This window comes from Anas platyrhynchos, chromosome 8 (genome assembly GCF_047663525.1).
Source record: "Anas platyrhynchos isolate ZD024472 breed Pekin duck chromosome 8, IASCAAS_PekinDuck_T2T, whole genome shotgun sequence".
NCBI lineage: Eukaryota > Metazoa > Chordata > Aves > Anseriformes > Anatidae > Anas > Anas platyrhynchos.
In genome coordinates this window covers 670286-692715 of record NC_092594.1, presented here as the reverse complement: position 1 = coordinate 692715, position 22430 = coordinate 670286, and the positions used below count along the sequence as shown (strand labels likewise).

The window sequence follows — 22430 nt, the reverse complement described above, 5'->3', positions numbered from 1 at the left end:
TCTGAAATTCTGGAATTAGAAAAGAAAAAAACGTCTGAGGTATAGCACCATGGAACACAGCACCTTTGAGAGTGCTTTCATTATTGAAATTCATCATCACGGAGTAATATCAGCAGAAAAGGGATTTGAGTGTGCTGCTCAAGATCTTCCAGTTTTGCCACCTTAAGTTTTTTTGGCGACTTCAAATAACAAAGCTCTTCAACAAAAATATATACAAAGGGATTTTATTATTAATCAAAAATGGAATTGGCTTCACTGGCAATTACATCTTTATTTTTTCAGAATACATACACGGTATTGACAATGTAGTTTTGTAATTATAAAATAAGAGCCAGATGCAATTCAGAGACACATGCAAGTTTTGGAAATGGACAGAGAAATAACAGTATAGTACTGTACATAGAATAATTACAGTTTATTAAACACTTTCATAACACCTCTGTTGTAATCGAAGGAGCACCATGTCTTTTTTTTTTTTTTTTTTTTTTACAGCACCAAAAGAATTCAAAGGGTGGTGTTGATAAAGTGAGCTCTATGTTGTCTGTCTGTGCCACAGCATTCTTGCAAAGTTAGTTTAAGTCATGTGATTCTGGCCCTACGAGGGCAACAATAACTTTCTAGATGAGACACACATATACAGCAAGACATTTTCTATGCCATCCTTATTCAAAACTTGCATGTGGCAGGAAGTGGGTTGGTAGCACCAAAGTGCAACATTTTTGTTGATTTGATCTTTGTCTTAAGTTTAACCAAGGAAGCAGACAGGACCAACCTCAAATCCAAACTTTTGGTTCTGATCACCAAAGTCATTGATCATCACATCAACTATAGGCACTTGGTCTATTTTGGGTGTGTTGATTTCAATCACGGTCTTTCCTTTCTTGACTGTTAAAAAAAAAAAGTAAAAAAAAAAAAAAAAGCAAATGGTTATATATCAGAGGAGTAAACATGCTGTAGCTCTCCACACTGTACCTCTGTAGTGTGGAATTAATAAACGATTACCTTTCATGCATCAGATGATACAAACTGTAAAGTTTATATTTTCATAGGATTTTATTTATAACGTAAATATATTTTCCTCATGGACTGCCCCCTCTTGTTATGCTAGTTTGCTTTTAATATTGTGGTCATACTAGCAAATAGTCTAGTTTCAGCACATTGGTGCTGACAGCCTGTATTCATGCCAGGTTTGTTCCATTTCTGTTGCTTGGCTTACAAAAATAATAATGACTTTTGTTCATATATAAAAATTGAATAAGTGAACTGCAATTAAAAACTACTAAAAGGTAGTCTATTAAAAATAAAGCCTTTAGAAAGCTTTTTGTCAGGGGAAAGCTGTAAAATAAATGAATGTTTGATTTCTATTTTAATCAAAAGGTTGGTTTTGTAAAGAATATTCTGAACGTCTACTTACTGCACAGCCATCATGAAGCGCTTTGATGTACGGATTGTTGTCGTAAGGCATCTCTTCATCATTTGATCCTAAGAACCTTAGTGCTTTGTCATAGCTGTCAGAAGATGCATCATGCCAAGCTACGGACTGATGACAATTGTAAGTGAAGTTTTGTCTGGCAGAGGCACTCAGTAGTTTAAGGAATGTCATTTGGACCATATTAATGGAATTGCCTTCAACATCCAAATAGGAAAGCTGGAAAATAGAAGAATTCACATGAACATTTATTTGTTCCCTTTGTTAAAATGCAAAACAAAATTATTTTTGACAGAAGAACCACATAACTGTCCTTAATAAAAAGTAAACCGACACATATCATTTTATGGGGTTTTTAAGTTCAATGAAGCTATGACTCTGTAGTTCATGTCATAGCAATATATTTAGGACGAAGAACTATATATTTTAGCTTTGTTCTAATGGGCAAGACAGAGAACTACCCCTATATAGCGAAAAACAGCAGAATCTCTTTGGGAATCTGTTTTTAGTTAATTATAAATTTATGTCAGCCTGCAGGCTCATTTTTGCATATTCAGTATATTTCCAGTTATTTAGACTGAAGCACGGGATTTGTGCTGCAGCTGCTTTACTTAGGTTCAGTGGTAATGTGTGGTCTGCCAGAAGCCAGATCACACTGTCAGCTGGGTGGGTGAGTACCGGGATTGTTGTGTGTTTGCTGCACAGTGGCAGGTGCCTGCTGTCCAGTGGCAAGAGGCCATGTAACTGCTACAATATCTAGGGCAAAAGAGCTGGAGCTGAGAAGTATTAAGTTTCTTATTGTTTATATTTGATCCTGCCATTGATTTTGAAGGATTTTTGATACTTGATTTGTGAAAAACTGGATGCTGTAATGGCCACTTACAAGTTTGCCCCGCTTAAATTCACTAAACCAAGATCCTGGATTCTCCTTTGGCCATGATGAAATTCTAACCTGTGTGGTAAAACAGTGGAAATATAGATATTTAGAACATATGTTAACAGATAAGTTTTTAAATTACCTGGGACAAATTTCACATAAGATAGTAAAGAATGGTTCTTTCTGAGTTCTCAGCCTCTGTAAAAACACTAAAATAGGATGTTTTTCTGGTATAGAATGCCTTCAGATTAGTGACTTTAAATGGAATCCAAGGTGATAGCTTATAAAGAGGGAGAATTCTGTTTAAAGGAGACACTGTTGTCATCTGATAAGATTCAGGTAAATTGTTAGTGTAAATTGTTCCTGTGAAGAGTGTCTACAGTAGAGTTTTCACTGGTGTTGATTCTGATAGATCTATCTCATTTGGATAAGCTTTTAGAAAGCCTTCCTCTATACCATATACCACTCAGGGGTAATTTATACCAATGACAGAGGACACTGTTTATATACAGCGTTCTACATATACTTATAAATGAATAGATATAAATGAACTCACAAAAGAAACATAGTAAGAGTTTAACTTTTATGTGACAAACTCTAGATTATGCATTTCAACCTGTCACCCAGCTAGGCTACATTATGTAATGCAGCGGAAGGTTAGCAAACAGGTGCACAAAAGCTCTATTTAAGCAAAAGAGTAGAAATGCTGTTTGTCAACTCAGTGTACCATTTTACTGCTTCATTCAAATTTATGCAAATTTAAATGTAATCAGAAAGACAGTTATATGAAAATGTGACAATGTAATTATCCTGTTTAGTTCAACATTGCAATAGTATAGTAGGATATGTCAACAGCCAACTGAAAACACAGATTGGTACTTACTCCTTCAGATTTCTTATCTGGGTAGATGCAAGTTTCCCCACCTGCTGTGAAATTGCAGTACACTTTGAAGGAGTCTCCAGAACAGCCCTGGTTAGGATCAATCCAGTATTCCCCTAAAACATAAAGAGAAGATTTGCCTTTGATCATAAAAATGGTATTTGGAAGATTGTAGTCAGATTTTACTACCTAATAGCCCTCCAGAGAATATGGTGAAGTTATCTGAATGATGTGAAAGCAACCTGTTCTTTTCAAAGAATCACAGAATGGTTGAAGTTCGAAGGGACCTTTGGAGGTCATCTGATCCAAACCCCTGTTCAAGCAGGCTGCCCAGGAACGCATCCAGGTGGCTTTATAATATCTCTAAGGAGGGACACTCCACAATCTTCCTGAGCAAGTCACCTTCAGTATTGGTCAGTCATCATCACAGGAAAGAAGTGCTTCGTGATTCTTTGATGGAACCTCCTACATTTGTGGTTTGTTGCTGCTGCTGTTTATGGAATATAACACCAGGATCAAAGTCTACTTTTATCTAACTCCTTTTGTTTCCTTCCTTCCCTTTCATTCCTTCTGTTCCCTTCCTTCTTTTCCCTTTCCTTCTCTCTCTCTGCTTCTCTCTTATTAACTGTTTTTGTCTCAAGCCACAGGTTTTCTGATTTTTGCCCTTTCAATTCTCATCTAGCCAGGTGGAAGGGGGCAGTGAGCAATCTGCTGTGTGGTTCATAGCTGCTTGCAAGGGTTAAACCACAACAGATTGGTATGATTGAGGATTCCGGCCCTAGAATGCTAGGGCAAGTAAAGGCTGGGGATGAAAGAGAGGTGCAGTCAATCTGAGGTCCATTTAAAATCAGCACATTTTAAAATCCACTATTCTAATTATAACGATGATTTCTGTGATGTGGATCCTTATCTCCAGATAGTTTCACAGCAGGAAAGCAAAGATTTTCTGACACTAATGTTCTAATCGACTTTCAGGCAAATAGTAGAGGTTTTGAAGAGGCATGACAAATCCTTTTACTGGTTCTGTATTCTGAATACAGAGCATAGAAAAATCATTTATCATATTTTTAAAATTCTATTTATTCAGGCTGTATTTATTGAAAACAGTCTTTCCTACATGCAAGCCTTGCCCATGCAGAATTTTGTATTTTAATGACTGCATTTACTTTTATTTTAACCAGAATAAAATTCCTTTGATTTGAAGAAAGCTCCAAACAATAAGCAAATACTGTTAAATGAAGAAGACAAACGTGTTTTATAAAAACCATTCATTATTACAGAGGTATTGAATTGTAAAATATGTACTTTTTATATAGCGCACACACTGCTTAACTACTCCTCAAGGCAACCATCTGTTTTTATCTATCTAGAGTGAAAACAACAGAGTATTATTAAGCTGTCAAAATCTATTTTTTCTCCCATTTAAAAACAGAAAAATATTGCTCTGAACTGGGAAAAAATATCCATTGCAATAGAAAAAAAGTATGAAAGCTTGAAAATTGTGTGAAGGTTGGCTTTCATTGAAAACTTTTCCAAAGGGGGTAAATTCAGTTATAAAAAAAAGAAAACAGAATATAATGAAAAACAGTCCTTCAGAGCACAGTGAATTCACACTATTCTGCATTTTTTTATGCTAGTGCTTAGTAGCATTAAACAGTACTAGAGAAACTTGAATGTCCATTTGCTGAATGACATGGAACTAACAGAGGCCATTCTGGACTGAATTATTGTTTCTAAGGATAAAAGAGTAGTAACTTCTTGAGAGTATAATATCTGTGCTGCTTCCTATATTATACTAAGCAGTTGCTAAAATAATTGTCATTTCTTTTAAAAACTAGAATCTATGCAGTATGTCAGTATGCTGACATTTGTGATTTTACTTTCATTGATCTAAATGGCATCAATCTTTTATTCCTCTCCCGTTTAGATAATTCTGGAAATGCAAGGCCTACCTTCCTGAACAATCTTTTTTTTTTTTTTTTCTGGTTTTGTATTTAAAGAATAACGGCTGTTACCAACAGAACATATCTATACTCACATTTTATAAACAGAACCCTTTTATACCTGCAAAAATGGATTTAGTGACACTGTATTTATTGAGCAACTATATTAACCATCTATCAATAATTAATAATTCTGCCAAAGTATCATAGCAGATCATAACTTCAGCCTTGTTTGCCTTCATCATGCAATATTAACATACCGTCTGGGAAGTCTGGGTGGCAGAGTTGCAAGTCTTTGCAAGTTCGGGCTGGGTTGTTCTGAGTGCCCATTGGATACTTCATGTGTTCAATGTCTTGTTTCAGTGAATTCAATGAACCAAATATCTCTTCCATGCCATCGGAATAATCCAGAATGTTATCACCAGCATCAGACACCATATAATCAGGAGATCTTCTAGTCTTTTTAGGTGACTGGATTGGCAGTGGCTGGATTACCTCACCTGGAGGACCCTGAATGGAAAACATATGTTTACCGTTTCTGTTGGTTTTCCAGATGTGTAAATACACAGAGGAAGACGAAAGAACATGACATGAAGATGCTTTGAACAGAGCTTCTACAATTTATTTATTTTACTTATTTCATTCATATTTATGCCAAAACAGATCGTGGCAGACCAAAACATTGTTTTGCTCTAAACTCATCCCACTCCATTGCTGTTTGGGGAAGAGTATGTTGCCCTCATGCAAGTGAAGAACTCATTTGTGATTGCCTTTTCATCCCCAGCAATTACCTGAAGCAGAGGCATAGCCTATAGCGAACAAAACTGTGGGTGTTCCCTATGATAAAATTTTAAAATTCCACTTGGGGTCTATAAAGCAGTACTTCATTTCAGAAAATTGAAACAATTCATTCAGATTTTGACTGTTTTCATTTTAGATTTTTATGCTATGGAGAAGAAGTAGTAGAAACAGGAGAGTATTAACAGCAGGAAACTGAAATCATTCTGTTTTCTGTGCTTCCATATGATACATTAAATCATCATTGCATTTTTTATTATTTCTAATGGATTTTTTTCAGAGCAGACAATGTATTTATATGTGTGGTGGATTTCTGTTTCCTGACAAATTTATTTTCAAACAATCATTAATATGTTCCTTATCTGCAAGTTCACAAGTGTTGTTTTCAAAGCCTGTCAAAACAGGTCATGTCAGTACAATGTGCTTTTATGTCAAGTAAGAGTTCTTACTGGAGGACCAGGTGGACCAGGTAAACCACTGTCACCCTTTTGACCAGCAGGGCCCTATAAAGGAATGAAAGAAATGTAATATTAACCATATTACATAATGTTAAAAAATAACACATGGAAATTAAGTACAAAGACAGAAAATATGGAGGAGAATTACTCACACTGGATCCTTTGGAACCTTTTGGACCTTGAGGACCCTATGGGGAAGAACATAGGCACATAGTTGGAGTATCTTCCACACAACATGTGAGTGTTTTGAACAGGAGGACTGGATGAAGTAACTTACAGGTAAACCAGGAGGACCAGGGGGTCCAAGTGGACCAGCAGGACCAGAAATTCCCTAAGAAAGAATAAGAGAATAAGTCCAGAAATACATTTTACATAGTAGACTGGATTCAGAAATGCATATGTATCAAAAAGGTAGTCCTAGTAAGTGTCCAGCCCTGGTGAGTTTTAATTTAGGCTATTCGCTAGTGTCCAAAATAGTCTTTGAAATATGATCTGACAGTTTGAGTTGCATATATTTGTTCTCATGCTCCAACATTTATAGTCACAACTCTGTTCACGTTCAGATCATCTTTGAAGCCTCAATTTTTACATAGAGGCTTAAAACATGACTTTATAACTAGGAGAAGAGAGGCTATTCTGGGTAGTACATAACAAGATTGGTGCTGTTAGTGTTATCTCATCCCTAACTTAGGTGTATGTTTCCTCCTCCTGAAATGCTCTATGACCTGGTTTTAAGTTGTATAGCTTCACTGTGTTTGTCCATTGTCTAGGAAAGCTTTAACCTCTAGGAGGAAAGTCTGGTGTTAAGTGTTTATAGTAACTTTATATGTCTCTTTCAAAAAAGACATGCATATAACTTGAATGAAAGCACATGTTTTACTTACTGCGTCACCCTTGGCTCCAGGAGACCCCTGTGGGCCAGGAAGACCCCTATCACCCTTTTCACCCTGTTCTCCTGGAGGTCCAATCAGGCCAATCAAACCAGGATGTCCCTAAACAAGATAGAAGAAAGAGTGAGAACTCAATATATATAAAGTAGATGTGCTTTGCAAACACACAAATTAAAACTTTCAAATGACATCACAGTTGCTAGTTATCAATTAACTTGAAAAAATTACTCTGTGAGCATATTAAATGTTAGTTGGCTTTTTAAGATTATTTGCAAGCTGTGAATGCTTATTCAGTGAAAGAGATCAAAGTGCACCATAGTCCTTTCTGAAACGGATGCAGAAATAATAATACCTATAGATACAGATTACATACCACCTTTTATATTTTGATACTTATAAGCATATTACAGAGTTGCACATTGGATTCCACAGGTAATAGAGCTGTATAAACAGCTGACCTAACCATATAAACAAAAATCATAATTCACAAGATATATTCATATCCTTTTCTCTATACGGTTCTTCCCTGATGAACAAGCAATCAATAAATTGTTGGGACTCTATTAGAAAATGGTATTCCAGATCTCTCGATCCATTATTTCAAAAAGAAAATATAGCTGAAAAATATTTGCATTTTGTTGTTATAAAATTAAATTCTCTAATAATTTTAATTTCCATTTATTTATTTATTTATTGTGAAACCAAAGGTTCTCTTTACATCAGTTTTTGGAGTTTTCATTGAAAGGAAAAAAATTTGTATGGTCATTAGATTACCATACAGGCAGTAATGTTTTTCTTTCTACATATCTCCAGGATATCAGATGTTACTGAAAACTTCACAATTACCACGAAAGCTATGGAAAGCTGATTGATAGATAGCTAAGGTTGTCTTGCTTTCTGATACAAAACAACAACAAGTAAAACAACAAACAAACAAACAAAACACCACAGCATTTCTTTCTCCTAATTTTATAGTCCTTTAGACTGGGCCAAAACAACAAAGGTACAAACAATGAATAAAAATATAGACATTCTCATATACCTTCTCTCCTTTAGAACCTGGATCTCCTTTCAGGCCAGGTAAGCCAGGTGGACCCTAAATAAAACAAGGGAAGAAATGTAAAAGTAAGTTTTTACATACTGCACAAATCATGTTTTCTTGAAATATTTTAAAGGCAGAGTAATTCAAACTGTGGAGGCATTCAGTGGTTGATGGCTGTGATTTAGGGCTCAAGATAATATTGATGTGTATGTTTAAAAAGGCATAAAGATGCTGCTGTAGCATTTAAATTTCTCTATAATTAAAAATCTATAAAGAAGGAAAAGGTCAATTAAATTTTTGAACTGCACTGAAAGCATTCAGTAAGCTATATGATATTCAAACATTTCAACTGAATTTTTGTTGATTAGCTTAATTTTGCTTGTGTTTACATGATATGCTTTATTTTTACTTCCACCTTAGTTGATGTACCTATCCAGACAGTAGTATGTATCTTCTCCAGTTTCTTATTTTAGCCCTTTATATCATAAGACAGTATAAAATATCCCTTGTTTTCTACCAGTTTACTACAGCTCAAAAATATTATTGCAGAATAAAAATCAGATTGTTTATAGTAACTGCTCCTCAACATTTTTTTTTGTTGGAGAACTACTTCATAGTTTGATTCCATACTTAAGGTATGGAATCATACCTTAAGAGGCTGAGAGTCTGATTAACAGGAAAAAAAAAAAAAAAGATTAAAAGTGAGAGTAATCCAGTTGACATTGGTGGTTTTATTTCTTTCAGATTTACAAGGGTTTTGACTTAACTGGTCCTGAGAAGGTAGACATGCTGTGGAACTATCAACATACTTAAATTAATCAATGATAATGGATCTGTAGACTACAAACTCTTCTAAAACACATGCTTAAGTAGAGTTCATCTATTTCCCCAATCATATGAGAATATTCGGCTACATAGTATGCACTTGTAGGGTATCCTGGAAGGATAGAAATGAATAAAATATTCACAGAGCAGTATTTCAGTAGGCTTTCAGAAGTTCAGAATTTCTACCAGTCATTAGTTTGAATTAATGTTTTGAATATGATGTTCAGAATTGCAATCAGTATTTCTGACGTTTTAGCCTCAGCTAACTTAAGGGGTCTTAATATTTTCCTGTCTCTAATAGCAATCCAACCTATGACCATATTAGATTTTTAATTCCTTGACACTGTTTAGGAATTTTAATTCAATATTCTAAAAACTTTTTATGTGGTGGAATATAAGAGAAACATTATGCCCTATTTTGCTACAACCATTTTCTAATTTTTAAAAAGTTAGACCCCTTGGAAGTTAGAAGATACCTAGAAAAAAATTAAAACTGATGACATAAAATTATAAGAGAATTATAAAATTTTATAAAATTTATAAAATTCACATAAAATTATAAGAGAATTTGATAGACAGTGTGTCATAAGCATGTACTTATATATATATATATTTATAGATCTTATAAATGATACAATAATATTGAATTTTGAATATTCTTGAATTACTGCTATACAGACACCATTCCAAGATATTTTCTGAGGTTCATATGAATAGCAATGATAGCTTTCTACAATTTGAACAGAATGAGGTGAAAAATTCAGGCTATGCAACGTATATGCAAGTACCAAAAAGATATTCATTTCTCAGAGGCTATTAATCTCACACTGAACATGTATGCATTAGGAGCTGAGCGCTAAACTAAGTCAGTATCTCATCACTATTAGTCTCCTGCTGGCAGTGGACATCTGTGAAGTTATGATATGGATAGCAGTAATAAGTGACCTTTTCAACCTGGCACAAACTCAAAAGTGCCATAACACTTCATGTACAAAATATTATTCAGTGTGTATCCTTTCCATCTCTACTTCAGAATATCATTAGATGCAAAAGCCCAGACAAATACATAATTCATGAATAAAAGGTGAAATTTTAAAGCCTCTGGAATACAGAATCAGGCATTCTCACCTGCAGTGTATTGTGCTCTACTGTAAATCTACTCTCATGCTCTTCTCCTGATAGCAAACTGCTGGGGAGGAAGGAGACCTCATCTCAACAACATTTATGTTATAAATTTTACTTACTTAAAAAAAAAAAAAAAGTTTAAGTTGCAGCAGTACATCTAAAAAAGTTCTTGCTGAGCTGACAAGAAGCCAGTGCATTTGGGATAGATAATACGCTCAGCTTCATATTTGAATTGAATGTTAAAAGGGAGATTTTGATTTTGATGATGTATTTGGAGGCTTTTGGTGACTGACGTGAGAAATGGATGTTTCTTACTGCCGAATAATGTTTTATTGGACTCTAACTTCTTACTGGGGAATGCTCTCTGGAAAGATTTTCAGTTTGTGTATATGGCATAAGAGCAAAAACTTTCAGTGTTACTGCTACCCAAAGACCTGTATCCTCTTAAGGCCATACAGGAAAAGAAACATGGGATTTCCTTCACATTTCATACACACAACCTTTCCTTTTGCCTTTAAGAATCATATCATATCTGAAATAGAGGATAGGCCCTTAACACCTAGTATCCTAAGGTAATCTTATTATCCATGTTAGCATAGTTAATCTTCAAAATAACAAAGAGTATATTTTACTAAAATTTAGTAAAATTTAATGTGATAGCACTGCTCGCAGACTGTAAGATGTCTTCAGAGCGTAACTTTATTTTTTTTCCACCTAACTTTAACAGTTTATGTTTTGTTTTGAAGTTACTTATTCCCTGTGTGTCATTCAACTGTGATAATATAGGTAAATTCTACTTCAGTGAATTTGGAGAGAAAGAGAGATAAGAACTTTTCACTAAATTGGATCACCTTTGTTTGACCTGTGAAGAAATAAAATGCTGGCCATATAGTTTGGATCTGAATTTCTACACATAATGATATCAATATTTTGTAATTCAAAATATTTTTTGAATATCATCAATATTTTGTAATTTGTGCTCACAGTGCTTTTTTTTTTTTTTTTAGTTTTGTAGAAAAATGTACTAAAATAGCAAGTGAAAATAGAAATAATGATATAATTTTATAGTATGTTATGTCATCTAAAAGCTTTCCTTGCTTTAATCATATTAATAACACATAGCAAAATATACTTGGCTAGTTTGCCATACAATGTTCAAGGCAACCTAACAAGAAGGTATTTTGTCCAAGTTTTACAGCAATTAGGTCAGTGCGTAGAAGTAATTTACAAAGCTACCAATAACTTGCCTTACAGTATAAACAGTTCTCTAAAAACATCTCAATATGCTTTTTAGGACTAACAGGTTGCTATCAAATTTATTAACCAGAAATCATATAAACTCAATTCTAGCTGAAATAACAGAAAAATTCCTCATGAAAGGTGACTTTGATTTTATCTAACAGCATGGTTAAAATTGGAGTTGCATTATTTTGCTCATAGGAACAGCCAATGCAGATAACTATTTTGTCTGATATCTTCCTATTTGATCTATACTGCTTATGTATCAGCAACGATATTTTATGAGTCTCACAGCTGCACCACTCAGTACCTTCTGCTACATTATAAAACAATGTTAATGTAAAGAGCATTAATATAAATGCTTGAGAGCATAAAGAAAACGAGAATGGCCAACAAAGTGTATGTCATTCTACTGGCATTGCTGTAAGCAAAGGGGGTTGAATCCAAGAGAAATGGGGTATCCAGCTCTAGCCAATGCTCTAGAAACCGGGAGCTTGGTTCATTCAGACTCTTTTAAATGCTTTGCTCATGAATTTTATTTCCTGGGTCTGCCACAATGAAAAACAGACTGGATGCTGCTGTTCATTTTTATAAAACTAGCATGTTTTCTTCTTAGGTAGAAGTATCTTTTTGGCCTTACTTCAGAATTAATCTTTTTCTTTCTCTAAAGAATAGATATGATCTAATCTTTTCCCTAGGAATAATGCTTTCATACACTGGCAGTCGTTAAAATCAATGGATGTATAGAATTTATCACTGTTAAGGAAACAAAATGATTTAATATATTAAGCTTTGCTGATGTGGACACTAAAGTAGATTTTTTTGATAGTAAGCTTCACTGGTTTTATTCTGAATTCTACTGCGGGGATTTCAGGAATTTGGTTTTATACTGCCTTATTTCACTCTTTAGCTGGTATAAATCAATATAGCTACCTACTGAAGTAGAGCACTAGAATGAAGGAAGTCATATGCATCAGTTTCTAACACGACAGAAGAATAGAAACTTTGTGCTAAGAACTGACTTATAAATTATTTTTTCTGTAATATACACAGACATCTTAATGATGTCCTTTAAAAGTTTCCTTTTCTGTTCTGATACTGAATGGAAAGGTACTCACCAGAGGCCCAGGAGGGCCATCCTGACCTGGTGCTCCAGGTAGACCTTGCTCTCCCTAGAGAGAACATAATATTTGTGTTACTGGAGAATATACGAGAAATACAACATTTAAAATATTATTATATGTTCAGTTTACTCACCACAGGGCCAGGAATACCTCGAAGACCTTCCGGGCCAGGTTTTCCTGCAGGTCCCTGAGGACCAACTGGACCCGTTTTTCCAGGAGCCCCTTCTGCACCAGGTTCACCCTAGAAAGAACATAAGCAAGAGGTCAGAAAGGAAAATTGGACTAAGATTGGCACAGTAGCTGCAAAGTGAGAACAAAGTTTCCTCAATCCATTTTTCAAAAGATATTCCAAAACAGTGTTCCAAAACATTTTTCTGAATGAAATTATGATAGCCTCATATAAGCAGGGGGGTTTCAGCAAAGCATGCTTATCCTTCTTTTCCACAGGGGTGAGCTAAGTTGGGCCTGTACTGGTCAGAGTCCACCATGGGCTCTGTTATGTACTGCTACTAATTCTGGATCCTAATTTGGATTTTACAGTTTACATATTATTACTTCAATAAGTTTCACACTCAGTGAATGATAAGCAACTTACTTTTCATTTATATATAATTTATATTTTCATGCTCCTACTAAAAAAATAAAATGTATGTGTTACCTTTGCACCTTTTTCACCTTGTCTGCCTTCAGCGCCAGTTGCTCCAGGAGGTCCCTGTGAAAGATAAAGACTGAGCTCATAATCTGTTTTCTAAGATATTTCTACAGTGAAAAAGGGCCATTTCCACTGTATTAATGAGTAATAAATGCTAAAAAATACCCACAAAATTATATTTCTTTCTAAAAGAATATGTATCACCTAATATCTCTGACAGGTAAGGTTAAAAACAAAGAAATATCTCGGAAAAAAATCAAAACAGGTTATAAAAGTAAAAGTATAAGAACAATGCTTCTTATACATATACAATTACAGTTTCAAATTTGCTTTGCATTGTATTATATCTATTCACTGTAATCTATCCACTGATTTCAAAAATCTTGCATTATACAATGCCCAGAATGGCACATACTTCTTTATTCTCAAAGTCAGTTATACGCCTTTTAAATGTGTTTGGAGAGCCAAAAGTTGATACATGCCTCAATATTATCCAGTAAATGTGAAAGAGAAAAAAATAAATCACATGACTAGTGGTTGTAAGGAATGAATAAAATACACAGCAAACAAGCAGTTCCTGGTAGTAGGTTTCCTGCTATTGCTCTACAAAAGCTCTATTTTACTAAGAAAGTAGAACTTGGTACTGAAGGAGGATGTAATAATGGGTTACATGTAAGTTTCAGGTGAAGGCCATAAGACAGGAGTTGCTGGACAGTAGTCCAGCAGCACTGTGTCTACCTATTGCTGATGTCACCCATCTTTAATTTTCTTAAGGTTTCAATGAAAAATAAAAAAGCATTTTTTTTTTCTGCCAGAACATCACAGTTTAATTTTCAGGTTGGGGGATTAATACTCATAGCCTCAATTACGAAAAGAGGCAGTATCTAGAATCTAATGTACTGTTCTTAAAATGGCTCTCTTACATATACTTAGTTTAGAAAGATGCACTCAAGGTTATGGACCAAATATTTTCCTACAAGGTTAATTTTTAGCCTGGGAAATGTTTTTACTACAAATAGTTATTTCTTGCCATCCAATGAACAGCTTAAAGCAAAGGGATAGAAAAGGGACCATAATCAAACACAAAGTGATTTTCTGAATTTATAAACTAACCCTCTAAGAATAATCTATTCATTAATTCAACAGTTTGTAATGTAGAAATATTAAAAAAATGTTCTAAGCTAAGCAACAGAAAAAAAGGAAAGCCAGCTATTTCCATTTACTTAGTCCTTTTAATTTCATAATAGACAAAAAAAAAAAAAAAAAGTGAACTCAAGGCTTTGGATCTCAGTTTGATCTAATAGCTTTATTTATTTATTTATTTATTTATTTTTGGCTCAATTTAGACCAAAGCTTTTATAACCTGTTATAAATCACTGCCCACTATTATTTCCACATACCTTGAACAACTCCACCAGTTTTTCTTTCTACACATATTTCTTCTTTTTACATACGTTATTCCAGAAGAAAAATTTGCATCAACATTGTTACAATAATAAGTCTCTGATGTGTAGGTTGTGATAGGTTGGGTGGATCACAATTTGCCGTGATAATTTGAAAAACGATTATCAGGTTATAAAAAAAAAACACACAGGAATATTTTAGAAGTAGAGTGTATCTTTCTTACATGAATTAATTTACATGACCATTGTCTTTACTTCTAGGAAATTCCTTTAACTCAAGTTCACGTATCAGTTATAACCTATCTTGCCTAAGAAACTAAAAAAAAGTGTGATAGTTTGTACTTAAGAAACGTCTCTACATAATCTAGAAACGCAGCTGCAGCTTGAATTAACAGAGTTCAAAACACTGTGATCACTAAATTGCGAATACAATGAATCATGATTGCTAAACAAAGAGGGTACATTCATTATCAAACAGTGCCAGTGCTGCACCAAGCGCAAAGCAGCTAAATGAACTGCACTTTCTAACAGGCTGTGATTGCTGGCATGGCACAGATGGTGCTTCTACATTGAAACACTGCTAATTGTTATTTAATTTACCTTCCTACACTTGAGTTGTTGGAGTGTCTGGTAAATTTAAGGTGACAAAAGATCTCGATAGCAATAATTTACATCAATGCATGGCTCCCCAACCTCACCACCCAGCTACCATAGTGATTGTTACACTTTAGTTTGGATGTATTGCCTTATACAGAACTGAGAAGACAAAAGAATTTATATAAAAACAAACCTGTTCACAATTTTTGTTACTTGAACCTACTGGACATTTCTGTCTGTTCTTCCATATCTATGATTTTCATTAAAATAATTTCAACTTTTTTTTTTTTTTTTTTTATAGCTATCTGTCCTCTAACCGAAACCATGATTTCCAACACAGAAAAACATGATCACATTTCATCAGTCTGCTAAGATAGCAACCTAGTCTGCCATATTTTTAGGTATTTCATGTATTTTCAATCACAAAATGGCTTAATTTTTAAGTGGTGTGTGCATTCTGCTGAGAGAGTATGATATTATAGAACAAATATATGCAGAACTTCATAGAAATGCTTATTATTTTTTCTAAATTCTTCAACATAGTACATAAAGGGAACTAACCAAATAAGTTTCTAGTTCTCCAATTTTAGGAGTTGGTTATGGTGCAGTATTGACATCTGTTCCTTTATTGAAAGCAGGCAGTGCATGCTCCACATTAGAATAACGATGTATCTAAGACTTGAAATTCTTTAAATTCTAACTTCTTAGAGTAATATATGAACCTTAGGTGTATGTGATCTAGACATATAATTGAGTCTAATAAAATGGCCAAGCAGCTAATTACACAGCTGAATGGCCTAGCACACCGAAAGGCTGAGAGAAACGTAAGCAAAGCCTTCCTGTGTCGACTTTTATCAACTGGGTATGTTATTTGTTGTAAGAATGGATAAGAAAATGAATATTGTTTTATGGTGCCTTTTCCTCATGCTGTTTTTGTCATTTGTCAGATAGAAATCAAAGCATTCAAACTATGCTACCCATACTATGTTACCCAGTACTCTACAGCAAAACAAAAAAAGTGCGAAGAGTAGGTGCAAAGAATTAAGTTCCAGAAAAAAAAATAACAGCATCATGTTAACTGTAGAGTGATTTAGGTTTTGTGTCTACATTTCTAGACAAGCAGACATTGGATCAGGAAATATAGACCTACGGAAGCCTTTTCAGATGTTCCACTTTTCAGAGATGAGAACTCACTTATCTCCCACATTGAAAGCAGAAACTGAAAAACATTCTACCTCTCCAGAAATTCAGTCTTCATACATTGTGCTGTTGGCCAATGCTGATGCTGTTATCAGCAACAAGAATACAGCAGAGAACTCTTACTGCAATTTGTGAATTCCTTGGCTGATTCAGATTGCTCCAGGAACACAGTTAACTTTAATGCAGTTTTTGCCTTCAGAGCACTTAACAACACTTTCAGAATTACCCCATCCTTCTGTGGGGCAAGTTTCAGTCTTCTTTTTTTGGCAGACAGAGAAATTCAGACAGCAATACTACAAATGCTTAACACACATAATCGGAAAACAGTTGGAAAAGGGGTTCCTAGTACCAAACCTATAATAGACTACTTGTCTGTTCAGCTTGGAAGGTAATATGCATATATGCAAATGCCTCGAGTTTTCTAGAGAATCTAGGCTGACTTCCATCAGTGGAGAACTTAAGAGATTTGATGGTGTGTCTGACTTCAATAATAATTATGGCATGCTTTTACTTCAACACTACTTTCATTCACATTCTGCAATCGGTATTCCAGTAGCTGACTATTTTTAACTAATAAAGATCAGTAAATGTTTCTGAGTACATCCCTTTTATTTTAGATCTATATCCTTTGAGGTTATATATATATATATACAAGACAACATTTTTAAACCAAAGAATATACATTTTCTCCAAATACTTCCAACATTTACTCCTGAACTTTCATTGTTAGAACTATCTCTTCTTAGAAGTTATAAACCAAGATAGAACCTACATAGAAGAAAACCTGTCTTGACTATCCAGTTAAAGCGAGGTGTGTATATATGTAGCTATATTTTTTTTCTTGTGCATTCAAAATATTGAGTAAAGCCTTTTGTTTCATTGACAAGATGCTCCTTAAAAGAATTACTATTTCGGAATTCTCCTATCATTACAGTTAATGGGAGTTTTATCGCTGAATTCAAAATCAGAGTTTAGTCAATACTAAAGTAGTTCCTGAAAGTCTGATCAAATTAAAATGTATTTTAAAATCTGTCACTATTTTGTTGCATTGATCCTCTCTTCTGTTGAACTGGAGAATATGGCCTTTTGGTTGTTAATGATAAAATCGATTTGGTTGAGTGTTTCCCTTGATGGATTTATGATCTAATTTTCTAAACAGTATGTGCACAAATCCATGGTAGATTTGCATGCACAATTGCTATAGTTACTTGCACCATAACTAGTTAGATGTATAAAACCTTCTGAACATGTATTTATCTGATTTGGTCATAGCACCTTCATTAAAATGGTGTGTCCTTCAAATCTGGATGAAAGGACACTGCCTGAGGTTTTTTTTGAAACTGATTCTACCATGCTGTTGTGAAATGAGTTCATCTGATTCGTGTCAATATGGAACAATGCTAGGGCCACAAGGTATGCTGGATGTGACCTTCTGTCTTACATACCCTTGTATAACCACAAGTCTAAGCAAAACAGAGTGGTTAATGTATACAGTTCTTGTATCTTGCAAAGGAATAGTCCAGCAATTTGTGTCAATAAGAGAACAAAGGGGTTTCAGAATAACTGCTAACTATTATGACTATTGCATGGAACATGATATCTGGCCAAGAGATTAAGGTGAAGGGGAAACCTGAAGGATGACTAAAAGACAAAGCTTGCAGGGGACGCTGCACAAGTTTCTGACATCTGGCCAAGATGGACAAAGGAGAAGGACAAGAAAAAAAGCCTGGGAGGAAGACTACGAGCCTTCAGCACAAGAGACCCCCAGAGGGACCACCAGAGACTGATACGCATGCACCAGTAGGAGGGTTTGGATTCTGGGAACTAATTATAATAACCCTGCCTTTTCTAGAAGTAATAATGAATATGTAGTAGCCTAGGAGCATAAAAACCAGCTGCCTGATGTAACTTGTGTGTGTCTTGGTGGAGCAGAGACTCCCGGTGCACCCAGCGCTGTTTGCTTACCTCTATTCATTTAATAAATTGTAAACTTTGATTGCAATCCTATTTGGGACTTAGCCATTTATTACACTACTGATGAAAAATAATGAAGAACATTTTTTACTGTTCATTCTGCTAGCAAAGTATGAAGCCTTCAGTTATTCACTGTTTATCTCTAATATGACATCAATACCATACAGACTCTCTACAAGCTTGAAATGTTCGGGTAGTCAAGTAATGTAGAATGTGATTCTAAAAACTTCAGAATTTTCTTCAGAATACAGGAGTGAGATTACTTGGCAATATTTAGATGGAATCATAGAACAGTTTGGGTTGGAAGAGACCTCAAAGATCATATAATTCCAACCCCCCTGCCATGGGCAGGAACACCTACCACTATAGCAGGTATCTTACCGTACATTTTTCTTTTTTTTCTTCACAGTATTCATAAATTGGAATTGTGTCAAAGCCCAGGTGACAGATGCATTTGCATTTCTGAAGTGTTTTTTACCTAGCTAGAAATAGCAATATATCCTATCTACTAGGAATGAACTACTGCCTTCCATATAATAAAGTAGGAAGTTCTAATCTGATGTAGAACAAACATACTAATTGAATTATGGCTCAACTGAATATTAGCAGTTCTAGTGATAAGGTTGTTAATGCTACCAAAATAATTTATAATATTTTAAATGTTTTGCAAGCTTGTGGAGCAAATAGATTATTGTGTAAAATAGATAAAACTAATTAGGCATGTCAGTTCACTCAAGCCCATTAAATAGAGCAATTTAACACATTTTGTTAAATAGCTCTCAGCTTACATTTAATGATGCTCCCCCTATCTTTTTTTAAAGTGTAAAAACTGCATCTAATTGCTGCCTGAGAGAGATCTAAAGGTTGATACATCTACTACAGTTCTGTAAGTATAACATTATTTAGTGGTTTTGATTAACTGTATTTGTAAAGCCTGTGAAGCTTCAAAGATTTTAGAAATAATGAAATAGCTTCATAAGCTATAGAAATGTCTGCTTGTTAATTCTGCATGTGGAGGGGATGACATAGATTTGTGCAGAAGTTGTGTTCAAATTATTTTATTTCATAAGTGAAAGACACCAAAACAGGCACTTTCTTTCTGTTCTCTGCCAGCAGTCATATGTCTAAAGATGATGTCTAATATTACTCTCATTGTCACACTCCTATTAGCAAACCAGGAAAAATGCTAGTTTCTTACCCTTGCAGACACTGAATTCACTTGGGTGAAAAAAAACATGTTATTATAGACAAGTATAGACACTTCCCCATGTGTTTTTGTTCTGCTTGATGTTGGCAAATAAGGGCATTTGTGCTGATGGATATATACCTCTCGTGATTTGTCATGATCTAAATGCAGCTCTAAATGTAACAAAATTTACTTCTGACAATGCTTCTAGACCACCTTAAATTTACTTAATATTACAAGTAAACAAGTAGCTGAAGTACTCTAGAACATGTCTCAGAAAGGGAAATGTACAGGAGACAATGAGAAATGACTTACCCTCTTTCCAGGTGGACCAGGTGGGCCGGCTTCACCTGAAGGACCTGGTGGACCCTGCAGTGGAAAGTGGTAGGCTTAGTGGTAACGAAAGATAAAAGTTATAGTCCTTCTTAAATTCAACATACGTCTGCAATATGTTGATCCCCTTCAATAGACAGAAAGTCTGTTGAAGTTTATGTAGTCCATAAATATACATACAGAAATGATACTTGCTTAATCAGCAAATACTTTCTTAGGGTAGTTTTTGGAGATTTTAAAAGGTTTTGTTAGTGTACAAAATGCAACCACTCTTTTCTTTTCCTGCTTAAAACAAATCATTTCAGCCCAGAATGTGGCTGCACAGAAGTAGCATATGATCTTAGACTACTGCCTACCTCTATTAAGAAGTGTTTCTTGTGTTTTCAGGTGCTCAAGTTGCTACTTTTGCTACAGTTTTCACTAACATCTGTAAAATAAATGCCCCTATGTGGTCTTCTATTGAAAATCTTTTGTGCACTGATAAGCCATTTGCCTACTTCATTTAGGTTAACCTGTAATAATCTTTTAAATATTTTGGGGTTGCTGAACAGTTTTTTTTTCTTCATGAACACAACACTCTAAAAGTACTTATTCTTGAGTAAGACATACAGATGCTCATCCTGAAGTTTGCAGGTTAAACCCCAGTTTATAACTTAGTTGCAACCATATGTCCAATGTACTAACATTTTTCTTTCAAGCTGTACTGTATTGTACTGTATTTCCCTGATAACTAGAAATTCCAGAGCTGTTAAGAGACTTTCCAAAATGGAAGCCCTAGCTTTTTGCAACAGAAAATGAAATTCATAATGCTTTAACATAGAAATCTCCAGAAAGGTAAGAGCTTTTATGATTAATATGGGTATTACTCAGATAGCTTTAACATGAAATACAGCAGAAATTCCTAGATTTTGCTTCATTTCAACAAGTGGGCTAATGAAGACTATTTTGCTGCAGCATTACTTTCTTATGCTCAGAGTTGCTCTATTTTTAGTGCTTCTCAGCAGCTCCAGCACAAATTCTTAACACATCGTTTGTTTCTACTTCTAAAAGAAATTGACCTCTTGCTTTTGATTGTGTGTATTATATAGATACTTCTATCTCTACAAGGAAAGAATGAGATATTTTTTCAGTACGATACAAAAAAAGGAATCCATTTAGAAAATATTTTTTAAGAGCATGAATTTATAGAAACCACTGATTCAGCAAAAAGTACTTTCTTAGCGTAGGAGAGAACATGCAGCCAAAACAAAATGAATGAAACAACTCACAGGTTGACCAGGATCACCATCTTCACCCTTCTCTCCACCAACACCATCTTGACCCTACAGAAATCATGTGAAAATAAACAAAAGACAAAATTCAGACAAAATAAGTAATTTACTTTCATATATCAAGATAAGAATACAGTTTTTCTATAAGGAATTTTTCTAAGGACAGTCATTTTCAAAACTTTTTAAAGATTTCCAAACCTTTTGTTAGATTTAAGAAATATATGAACAGCCAGAACAACTGCTCTGACAAGAAAGACCTCATTCTCAAACAGAGAAGAGGTGAGAGTAACTAGAATTCAGTGAAAACTAAGACCAGGACCTAAAACTGTTCTTAAAATATACTTACAGCTGGACCAGGTTCCCCAGGGGGACCAGGATCTCCAGGAAAACCAACCGGACCCTAAATAAGTCAGGAAAAAAAAAACACACAGGAATATGTCATCCATTGAGAAGCAGACAGCAGTCAATAGAAATGTTTTGTGAAGAATATAATGAAGTTAATTCAAATGTAGAATTTAATTTGTAGCTCTGTATTTAGCAGAACTTCAGCAGTGCTTCACAATGCTTTCTGTTAAAATTATTAAGCTTACTTACTGGGTTACCCTTAGGGCCATCATCACCTGGAGGTCCTTTAGCACCTGGTGGTCCGGCTGCTCCGGGTGGACCAGCCTCACCTTTTTCTCCCCTTTCACCTTTTGGACCCTGTAGAAATCATGTGAACACAAAAAATATTGTCTAGGAATTGAATGCCTAAAAACACATTAGTGGCAAAACTGTTTTTCAGATCTGGACAATGTTATTCAATAAATGGTTTGCATGTGAATGGGAAATCAGGCCCTCAGCCTCAGATTGGAAAACCTGTGTATCTCAGGTCTGACTGCCAACATCTGCACCCAGATGCGAGTCTGAACCTATTCTGCATCAGTGAACTGTTTCCAGAGAGATAAATACGTATATAAAAGTTAATACTTTGGGAAGAACAAATAGGTACTCTTTTACGAAATCTTCACAGCTTTATTGTCTAATTGTTAGTTGTGGAGGAATCGTTAAGTGAGGCAGGACATGTGGATGTTGAGCAGTTTGGAGGCAGGACATGTGGATGTTGAGCAGTTTGGAGACAATGGGCTAGTGAAGCACCGAACTCAACTCACATGAGCCTTGGCACGTATGCAGCTGGCTGAGAG

At 34.9% G+C, this 22430-nt stretch overlaps 1 protein-coding gene across 1 annotated transcript in view; it reads right to left on the bottom strand.

Annotated features, from left to right (window-relative positions):
* Window positions 1-208: 208 nt before the first annotated feature.
* LOC140003076 (uncharacterized) overlaps window positions 209-22430 on the bottom strand; it is a 32270-nt gene continuing 10048 nt past the window's right edge. The window contains exons 5-21 of the mRNA XM_072041817.1: window positions 21841-21948; window positions 21593-21646; window positions 21244-21297; window positions 19958-20011; window positions 13289-13342; window positions 12764-12871; window positions 12625-12678; window positions 8318-8371; window positions 7270-7377; window positions 6663-6716; window positions 6538-6573; window positions 6377-6430; window positions 5390-5639; window positions 3190-3302; window positions 2313-2381; window positions 1411-1648; window positions 209-885 (exon numbers count right to left, since the gene is read on the bottom strand). Of these exons, the coding sequence (XP_071897918.1) occupies window positions 746-885; window positions 1411-1648; window positions 2313-2381; window positions 3190-3302; window positions 5390-5639; window positions 6377-6430; window positions 6538-6573; window positions 6663-6716; window positions 7270-7377; window positions 8318-8371; window positions 12625-12678; window positions 12764-12871; window positions 13289-13342; window positions 19958-20011; window positions 21244-21297; window positions 21593-21646; window positions 21841-21948 (1602 nt within the window). The 3' untranslated portion in view covers window positions 209-745. The remainder of the gene's footprint in view (window positions 886-1410; window positions 1649-2312; window positions 2382-3189; window positions 3303-5389; window positions 5640-6376; window positions 6431-6537; window positions 6574-6662; window positions 6717-7269; window positions 7378-8317; window positions 8372-12624; window positions 12679-12763; window positions 12872-13288; window positions 13343-19957; window positions 20012-21243; window positions 21298-21592; window positions 21647-21840; window positions 21949-22430) is intronic.